The sequence below is a fragment of the Fragaria vesca genome, linkage group LG5 (assembly GCF_000184155.1).
Source record: "Fragaria vesca subsp. vesca linkage group LG5, FraVesHawaii_1.0, whole genome shotgun sequence".
NCBI classification, from domain to species: Eukaryota; Viridiplantae; Streptophyta; class Magnoliopsida; order Rosales; family Rosaceae; genus Fragaria; species Fragaria vesca.
In genome coordinates, this window is record NC_020495.1 from 24,000,467 (window position 1) to 24,010,120 (window position 9,654).

The 9,654-nt window shown below is 39.4% G+C and overlaps 2 protein-coding genes across 2 annotated transcripts; both read left to right on the plus strand.

The window, feature by feature from the left end:
- Positions 1-285: 285 nt before the first annotated feature.
- On the plus strand, positions 286-4,439 carry LOC101306433. Its single transcript, XM_004300349.1, has 3 exons — positions 286-838; positions 2,712-3,652; positions 3,780-4,439. The coding sequence occupies exons 1-3, from the start codon at positions 365-367 to the stop codon at positions 4,246-4,248; spliced, it is 1,884 nt and encodes a 627-aa protein (XP_004300397.1). The 5' UTR covers positions 286-364; the 3' UTR covers positions 4,249-4,439.
- Positions 4,440-5,641: 1,202 nt separating this feature from the next.
- Positions 5,642-7,264, plus strand: LOC101306726. Its single transcript, XM_004300350.1, has one exon. The coding sequence runs from the start codon at positions 5,689-5,691 to the stop codon at positions 7,159-7,161; it is 1,473 nt and encodes a 490-aa protein (XP_004300398.1). The 5' UTR covers positions 5,642-5,688; the 3' UTR covers positions 7,162-7,264.
- The last annotated feature ends 2,390 nt before the right edge of the window (positions 7,265-9,654 follow it).

Genomic DNA, 9,654 nt, shown 5'->3' on the forward strand with positions numbered 1-9,654 from the left:
CATACTTTTCTTTTTGGCCTTAACCTAAAAGAAAAGGATACATATATAAACGTAACCCACCATGTTATGGTTTAAGCCTCAACTAAATTGTTGCCTCACAGTTCGATAACAACATTTTATCTTTTAACTGACGTGTGTTATGCCGATGAAACAAACTTGCCATGCCCACCACCCAAACCTTTTCTCGCCAATGGAGAAACCCCAATTACAAATCAAAAAACATTGATTGACAAGAAATGAAACAAACAAGAGCTAGAAAGTGACAAAGGATAGAGAGAACGTCATCATTATTAATATGAAATATGAATATTGACACAGAAATAAATCGAGATGTATATAAATGTGAGCGATCGTTGGTTTATAAATGAGGCCACGTCGAGACCACTCCGTCTCCTCATCAACATCTTCATCTTCTTCATACAAACCCTTTAGCATTAGCAGCGATACTAAACCGTCGCCGTCGTCGTCGTCGTCGCAGCAAAAGGCTCTCCGGCGTGTCAGTTACTACAAGCTAGCCGTTCTCGTGTTCATGGCGGGTCAGTCGAGGAAATGGATGATTCTTGTGGCGACGATATGGATTCAGGCATTCACCGGAACCAACTTCGATTTCTCGTCCTACTCGTCGGTGTTGAAATCCGTTCTTGGGATTTCGCAAGTCCAGCTGAATTACTTGGCCACTGCTTCCGATTTGGGCAAGGTTTTCGGATGGTCCTCCGGTTTGGCCTTGATGTATTTTCCTTTATGGGTTGTGCTGTTCATCGCTGCTTTCATGGGGTTCGTCGGTTACGGCCTACAATGGCTCGTCATCCGCCAAATCATCGTCTTGCCTTATTTCGTGGTATGTACGTTTCCTTTCTTCTCTATAACATCCACACAACATAATGGTCATTTGTGTTTGTTTCTTTGGATTTGGAAATCTTTGATTTCCTCCACTAATTTGGGTTGATTTCGTTTGAAGTAAATCATACCCTAGTTTTATTTTTCTTTCTTGTTTAGGTTTCTTATTCCAAAACTCTGCAATGGGTTTTGTTTGGTTTTTTGTATGATGCAAAATATTTAGGTGGGTGATAACTTCAACTTCAACCACTTCTTTCTTTTTTTTTTTTTTTTTTTTTTTCCAAACACTGTTTTTTCTGTTGCTATACATTTGAACCTTCCAGCTCTTTTTTTTTTTGGTTACAAGAACCTTCCAGTTCTTTCATTTGTGCTCGGAGGAGAAATTGTCAGTTTCAGAGAAAAGAGAGAAGAAAACAAAGCTTTCCTTGCGGTTCATATATGTGGGGTATTGCGTGATGCCCGTGGTTATTTGAACTGTTAATCCAAACATTATTGTACTTTTAATCCAAATACTTCTGTTCTTTTTTTCTTTTTCTTTTTTCTTATCAGTTTTTGTTCTTCTATTTTTGGGTTGTAGCATTTTGTTTTCTGATCAGTCTAAACATGCTTAACAAACATTCAGTTTGATAACATAGTCAAAGTGTTAAGCACCCACTTAACTGGAACTTTATTAGTTAGAGCTCTGAACTGATAGACTGACTGGTATGGTACTACGAAACTTTTTTGTAAAATGTATTTTTTTTTTTTTTTTTTGTTTGATTGTTTATTTCATTTTGGAAAATAGTATTTTTGGTTTCTGATGGGGTTTGTGTGGTTCAACCTCAAGGGGATGGTCTGCCAAAAACATAGTAATACCAAACAAAAATATATTAAATGCTAGATTTCATAATTCTCTTGGGCCTGGCCCAGTGGGCCATCCTATTGATTACCACACTTGCCTCTTCGATTTTACTGTCACTTTCTTGTACATGTTTTGATTTAATTTAATGGTTGTCGTTTTATCTCCTCCATTAATTCGTGACCAAAATATGGTAAATATATCCCCGATTAATTATTATTTTTGAATACGAGATATCCCTAATTATTATTTTTTGATATGAGATATCCCTAATTAGTTGCTACATGAATGACAAGACTGCGATCAGTATATTTGGCCTTATCTATATCTTTTTACGGGTGAGATGACAAAGATGTGAGAAACGAGGGAAGTTATGTATTAAACTTTCGTGACATATGATCTTTGGTGAAATGAAGATTTTAGAAAACAATTAAATGTTTCATTTTGTTATCCATTTTTCAATTCAATCTGATTATTAATAGACAATAGAGATAGTTGAACTAATGTATGATCGTTGGCTTTATGTCTTTTCCTTTTTCTTTTGTTTCAAAAAGTGAAATGACAATATGAGGAAATTTTACGAAAGCATCTTTGCATGATTGAAAAAGAGCAGCGAACTTGTTCCAATAGGACACCACTTCATAACTTTCTAGAGTTTATGGATTGTGAAGCCACACCAAACTGTTTGGTGCTTCTGTCCTTTTGATTAAATCCTAACTAATCTTCCAAGTTCCAACCAAACTTTGAAACACTGGAGAAAAACTTTGAAACATTGCATGTGATGGATCCATATATAGCAGACTGTACTGTTTAGCACTCTTAATCACATAGCAACATAAGAGCACATATGCAGTACGCATGTGATAGATGACTAGACGATTCATTATTAATAAACAAGTTTTAATTCTTTGAATGGCATAGCTGATTAATTTAGGATTGTGTTAAAATTATTTAATATTGAGTTTGAACCATTGTGATAGTTTGGTATAGAGGATGATCTGATTTAGTTTCTTGTTATGACTTTCATGGCCTGCAGATGTTTCTTCTGTGTTTGTTGGCTGGGTGTAGCATCTGTTGGTTCAACACTGTATGCTTCGTTCTTTGCATTCGGAACTTCCCAGCTAATCAACCGTTGGCAATATCACTCACAGTGAGCTTCAACGGTGTAAGTGCGGCCTTATACAACCTTGCTGCAGATGCAATTGACTCCTCTTCTACTACTATATATCTCATTTTGAATGCTGTCATTCCCCTTATCACTTCTGTAGCTGCATTGATCCCGATTCTCCGACAACCCTCTCTCGACCCCCTTCCACCTGATGGAGTTCGTCGTGACTCCGTCATTTTTCTCTTTTTGAATATCCTAGCTGTTTTAACTGGCATTTACCTTCTTCTCTTTGGTTCATCCTCTTTTGACACAGCAACTGCTCGCGTCTTCTTGGCTGGAGCCATTTTCCTACTCATTTTCCCTCTGTGTATTCCTGGCATTGTCTATGCTCGGGACTGGTTTCGTCGTGCCGTTCATTCTAACATCCGCATTGAAGGGTCAGGCTTCATTCTTGTCGATGTAGACGATCTTGAGCTTCACAAAGAGCTCCTGACCCGTGAGCCTAGTATTAATGGGAACGGATCCCTTTCTCACCTCTTGGTCTATAATGGTGCATCCGCTCAAAGTTTGTCATTTCGAAACAAAAGTATGGAGTGCACAGGGTGTTGTGGAACCCTTGTCGGAAAGGATCAATTGGCAATGCTTGGGGAAGAGCACTCGGCAAGATTGCTTGTGAGACGGTTGGATTTTTGGCTGTACTACATTGCATACTTTTGTGGGGGTACCATTGGGCTTGTTTACAGTAACAATCTTGGACAGATAGCTCAATCACTAGGGCAGAGCTCCAATACCACAACACTTGTGACTCTATATTCATCCTTCTCATTCTTTGGCCGATTGCTATCAGCTGTACCCGACTATATACGAGCGTAAGTAACTTCCAACTCTTAGCACTTTTTGAGAATTAGGTAGTAACACCTTAATTGAATGAGATTCTAATAGCTTTGGCTTTTGCTTGACAAAACTAACAAATTAAATGATACCATAACTGTGCAGGAAGTTCTATTTTGCAAGGACAGGATGGCTGACCATAGCACTTTTGCCAACCCCAGTTGCTTTTATATTGCTTGCTGCATCAAGCGGTACCATGGCTTTGCACGCTGGCACTGCACTGATCGGATTAAGCTCCGGTTTCATTTTTGCTGCTGCTGTGTCCATTACTTCAGAGTTGTTCGGGCCTAACAGCGTAGGTGTCAATCACAACATTCTCATTACAAACATACCACTCGGTTCACTAGTTTATGGTTTTCTAGCTGCAATCGTTTACGATGCCAATGTAAGCACTGGCCTCAGCATCGTAACATCTGACACAATAGTGTGCATGGGGAGGAACTGCTATTTCCTAACTTTTGTGTGGTGGGCGTGCATATCTGTACTGGGTCTAGCCTCAAGTGTGCTCTTATTCTTTAGAACTAGACATGCCTATGACCATTTTGAGCATAATCGTTCTACACAACTGTATTAGCTTAGAGAGTGTTGTTAGCTTACAGATAACACATTCCTTAGGTTATCACTAAATTTTGGAGAGAGTGACATCTAGCTTTGTTAGGCTTTGAGCGAAAGTTTAAATTTAACAAAATCAATGAAGCTGTTGTCCATATTCTTGTACTAATGATGATACAATATTGAGGTTAATATGTAAGATCATATTCATGAAGCAATACTTCAACAGTCTTCAACATATGACGGATTTTTTGAAGGTGCTTCTATACTAACTCATAAAGCACAATAACTAGAGATATAGTATTTTTCCATGTAGAGAAAAATAGAGAGAAATATAGAGTATATATAGGTATATACATATGACTTTTCTACTATACATATGTGTATAGCATACATCAAGCTGTGAGTCATCCGATCGTCTTGAATTTTAAATTATTAAATAATTAGACGGCTCATTACTTGATGTATGATATACAAATATGTATAACAACCAAACCCACGTACATATAACATATGAACCGGCTGGGTGGATATCATTCTCATAGCTAGGCATAGTCATGCACTCATGCACTCGCGCATACATATTGGCTTTGACAAATGAAAAGCAAAGGCCCAACTTCCTTATTCCCAAAGAACACGTATCAGAGCTAAGATTGCTCTGTTATGTGCATGGTTGACAAAAGCTAATTAAGAAAATGAAAGATAAAGTAAGCAATTGAAAAGAAAGTCAAATTAACATGCGAGGTTCAAATCAATTACTTGCATTACAAATCACCCAAAAACCTGGCTTCCGTGTAATGTGAAGGGCCTCTAAGTCAAATTCGACATGCAGATGCGTCTACTTAAAGTCTTCTAAGTCATAGGCAGCATGCTCATGCGTCTACTTTAAACTACCATAAATTCACCAAAGGATTATACCTCAAGTTAATTTCTTTTTTTACCGGTGCAATTACCTAACTCTTACCGAGCTGAGTGAACTCATGAACTATCAAATTGTGTTATTACAAAGACAATTTTAACGCGGATAAAGGTTAAAACTATATCGAGTCAATTTATAATTTTAAATGTATCAATTTACAGCTTTAACGGTTTAGATGATTGAGTTAATGACTAAAAATGAATATCGTACATTTAGTTTAGTAATTGAAAGAGGTAAAACTGTTGATTGTAGTTTGATTAAAGGCTTTAACGATCATTGGAAATACCTCAAAGCCTTGAAAGAGGTCACTAATTTCATGCCATGGCACATGAATATCTTTCTTTCACAAAAAAAAAAAGAAAAAGGAGCGTGAGAAACGCACTCAAAGAAAGTTCCATCCCGAAGCACTCACTTGCTTCAGTGCGTGGTCACCCTCCTCCCACTTTTTTCCATCACAACCAAATTATAAAATTCCAAACAGCAAAACCAAACATCTAGGCCATTCTATTCCCATAATTCACATTCCCAAACAAAAACAACTCCATGGCCTCCTTCATCAAACCCAAGAAACCCATGTCCTCTTCCCAATCAAATCTTTGCACCACCCTCTTCTTCATCGTCCTCTTCACCATCCCCGTCCTCTTTCTCCTCCACACCTCCACCACCTCTTCCATCATCTGCACTTCTCACTTCAACAACAACCCTCCCTTCTCCGGCGACCTCCGCGCCGCAGAGTTCTCTTGGAACCGCCTCTCCTTCCTCCAACACCGCCCCAACCCCCCAGCCTCCCTCAAAATCGCCGTCTTCTCCCGGAAATGGCCCATCGCCACCACCCCCGGCGGCATGGAACGACATGCTCACACTCTCCACACCGCCCTCTCCCTCCTCGGCCACCAAGTCCACGTCTTCACCTCTCCTGTCAAACCACAAAAGCTCATGAGCCAAAACCGCCTCAACCTTAGCCCTAGCTCCTCCCCGCCCTACCTTCACTTCCACGAGGGCGATCCCGGCTACTGGAGATACAACAAGGCCTACGAGCAGTTCCTAGAAGAAGATGAGAAGCAGAAGTTCGACGTGGTACACTCGGAAAGCGTGGCGCTTCCTCACTGGCTAGCCCGCCGCATCCCCAACCTCGCCGTCTCCTGGCACGGCATAGCCCTCGAGAGCTTACACTCCAATATCTTCCAAGACTTGACGCGTAAGCAAGGCGAGCCGATAGAACCTGCCTTCAATCAAAGCTTACAAGGAGTAGTTCCAAAGGTCCTCAACGAGATCAGGTTCTTCCATAACTACGCGCATCATGTAGCAATTAGTGACAGTTGCGGTGAAATGCTTAGGGACGTTTACCAAATACCCAACAAGAGAGTGCATGTAATACTCAACGGCGTCAATGAAGAAGATTTCGGTGTCGACTCTAAGCTCGGGGAAGAGTTCAGAGGAGGAATAGGAATACCACAAAATGCTAGCATGGTGTTTGGAGTTGCAGGTAGGTTAGTGAAAGACAAAGGCCATCCTATTCTGTACGAAGCTTTCTCGGAGCTCATAGCCAAACATCAAAACGTGTATCTGATCGTGGCCGGGTCCGGACCATGGGAGCAGCGTTACAAGGATTTAGGTCCTCGTGTACTTGTTCTCGGATCGATGAGTCCTTCTGAGCTGCATGCCTTCTACAATGCCATTGATGTGTTTGTGAACCCGACCCTAAGGCCGCAAGGACTTGACCTGACACTCATGGAGGCGATGATGAGTGGGAAGCCGGTGATGGCGTCGAGGTTTCCGAGTATTAAAGGAAGCATTGTCGTCGACGATGAGTTCGGGTTTATGTTTGCTCCCAACGTCGCGTCGTTGCTGGAGGCTTTGGAGTTGGCTGTGAAAGAAGGGTCGAGGAGGATGAGCCAACGAGGGAAGGCGTGTAGGGAGTACGCGAGTTCCATGTTTACTGCGAGGAAGATGGCATTGGCTTACGAGAGGTTGTTTCTTTGTATAAAAAACGATACATTTTGTAACTATCCTTGAGCTAGCTATACTACTATAGGTTTCCTTTTTCTTTTCTCTCTTCGATCATCTCCAATTTTCAATAGGAAATTGTATTGTTTTCATATGAGTTGGGTTCACGTTTCAATATTATTGACCCATTCCATTTTAGATCAGTCACATTTTTCAATTTGCATAGCAACGAGTATATACGTGATCCCAACTCATCAGTGCTATCATTGACAGATTCGAAGGTTTTCTTCATCAAGGTAAGATTTGGATTGAAATGCACGAATAATCGTTAGCTTTCTCCTTCATTTTTTTTCTTTTTTCCTCTTGTACAACTTATTTTGAGTCAATTTTTACAGTTTGTCTTCCGATCCTACTTAACTTCTCGATAGGTACATAGCATGAGAGTTCTATACTACAAAATTAGACAAGAAAATAGTAGCCTATACGGACGCCCGAATCCATTTCTAGGTGTGTTTGTTCAGAATAAACCACATATGTACTAAATGGTAACCTTATGTTTTGATGCATTTCCTCTTCTTTACGTAGTTGTGGATTGAATTTGAGTTAAATGATCCAATTCTAGTGTAAAACCACCATATATAGATTGTCCATGTGTTGATGCTTGATGTCGATCACTTTCTTTTAGCTAAAGTCACGCCCAACGCGTTAGGCTAGGAGAGATACCATTAGAAGGTTTCAAGTCAAATTAGTGCAGCATTTTAACGCATTCGATTCAGAGAGTATTGGCTGTCCTAAGCGTTGTTTTGTTTTGCTGGTTGGCTTTGTACTTTACTGGTTGGTGTCTGAGGCCTTGGTTGTATTTAATTAGGCTTCGTTTATTTCGTGGGGGGCGATTGGTTGCACTTTTCTAACGTTTTCTTGAAATACATTTTGGGTGAGAGAAAGGACCTAATAATTTATGAGATACACCCTAACTACTAATTTGATTTTGCATTATTCTAATTTGGGAGCCGTTGCATTTTATGACGTTTTCTTTGGTTAAAAGTACATTATGAGATAAAAGGATCCAATAATTAGGTTTAGATTGTGCAATTAACTAATAGAAAATGACAACCCACTACCATAGACAGTTGCAAAACACAAAAAACCACCTTGCAACAGATTTAAACAAATAAGGACATAAGCCCAAGCCCATAATGTATAGTCTCACGCCCAGTCAGCAATTTTTACGTAAAATACCAAAAAAACAATATTTTCTAAAATAACTACAAACCTGCCACTGCCTCCACCGAACAGACCCGACTGCCTAAATCCCACACTTCTCCACCATTTCCATTCAAAACAACGATTCTCTCTCAAAATCCCAAGCCCTAAATCACAGTAGCAGAAAGATTCGTCCCAAAATTCTCCACCATTTCCATTCGAAACACCGATTCTCCACAGTAGCAGATCGACGCTGTCACCGATTTAGGTACTTGTTCAATCTTCTATGGCTTCTGCATGTCTGAGATTAAGTTTTAGCTTCGCGATTTCTATGAATTTGAACTTGATTTCATGGATTGGCTTTGTGTTTGTGTATTTCGTTTAGATTTGTTGTTACTTGAACTTGAAATCACGATTTCGTAATCGAGCAGTAGCACTGAGTTTATAAGAATCCGAAATTCATGTTTTACAGTGCTTTTGGAGGCAGTAGCAGTTTATAGATTTGATTAATGGAGGAACATGGGTCTGCAATGATACTAATGAGCCAAAAAGAAACAAAGGTGGCAAACGATATACAGGTAATTCTCTATGCACATGCTCATTTGTAATATCTCTGCTACTGTATTTGTATCATGAGTTCTCTATTTATTGAGTGTTTTGCAACTGAGAATATGTTTTGAATTGTCTAGACTAGTTATATGAATGCTATTACACATGCTAAAGTAAAATTAAAACTGCTACTGTTTCAATTGTTTCCTGTTAACTTGATCATGCTCATGCTACTGTTAAAGTAATATCTCTGCTACTGTATAATGAGTTATCTATGTATTAGGTGTTCTGCAATTAAGAATATGTCTTGAATTGTCTAGACTAGTTATATGTATGCTACTACACCTGCTAAAGTAAAATTTAAACTGCTATTGTTTCAATTGTTTCCTGCTAACTTGATCATGCTCATGCTACTAGGGAAAAGAAAGAAATATATCTGCTATTGTAACATGAGTTGTTTAATTATGATTTTCTTGCTACTGTGCACAGGTGCAAAATGATATGAATACCAATCCGAAAGGGAAGCGATATAAGACTCTAGCGCGTAGAAAAAGTTGCCAAGAAAGGGTAAACAACAGCAAAAAGCCAAGGAAGTAGACAAGGTTAAAAAGCCAAGGTGTGAGCAGAAATTTCGTCAATTCAGATGCAACATGTTGGCATTTGAAGAAGTATTCACCAAGGTTTGCAAGGACTTAGGTGAGGATAAGGAGATTCTAAGAAATGAGCTAATGAAGACACCATTCTGGGATTTCATATCAATATATGATAAACGTTTGGTGTCAAAATCCACTGCAAAGAAGTCGGATAGAG

Coding starts and splice junctions, on each gene's coding strand:
- LOC101306433 (XM_004300349.1), top strand. CDS start 365: ATGAGGCCACGTCGAGACCACTCCGTCTCCTCATCAACATCTTCATCT. Junction 839..2,711: donor TCGTCTTGCCTTATTTCGTG/GTATGTACGTTT, acceptor CATGGCCTGCAG/ATGTTTCTTCTGTGTTTGTT. Junction 3,653..3,779: donor GTACCCGACTATATACGAGC/GTAAGTAACTTC, acceptor ATAACTGTGCAG/GAAGTTCTATTTTGCAAGGA.
- LOC101306726 (XM_004300350.1), top strand. CDS start 5,689: ATGGCCTCCTTCATCAAACCCAAGAAACCCATGTCCTCTTCCCAATCA.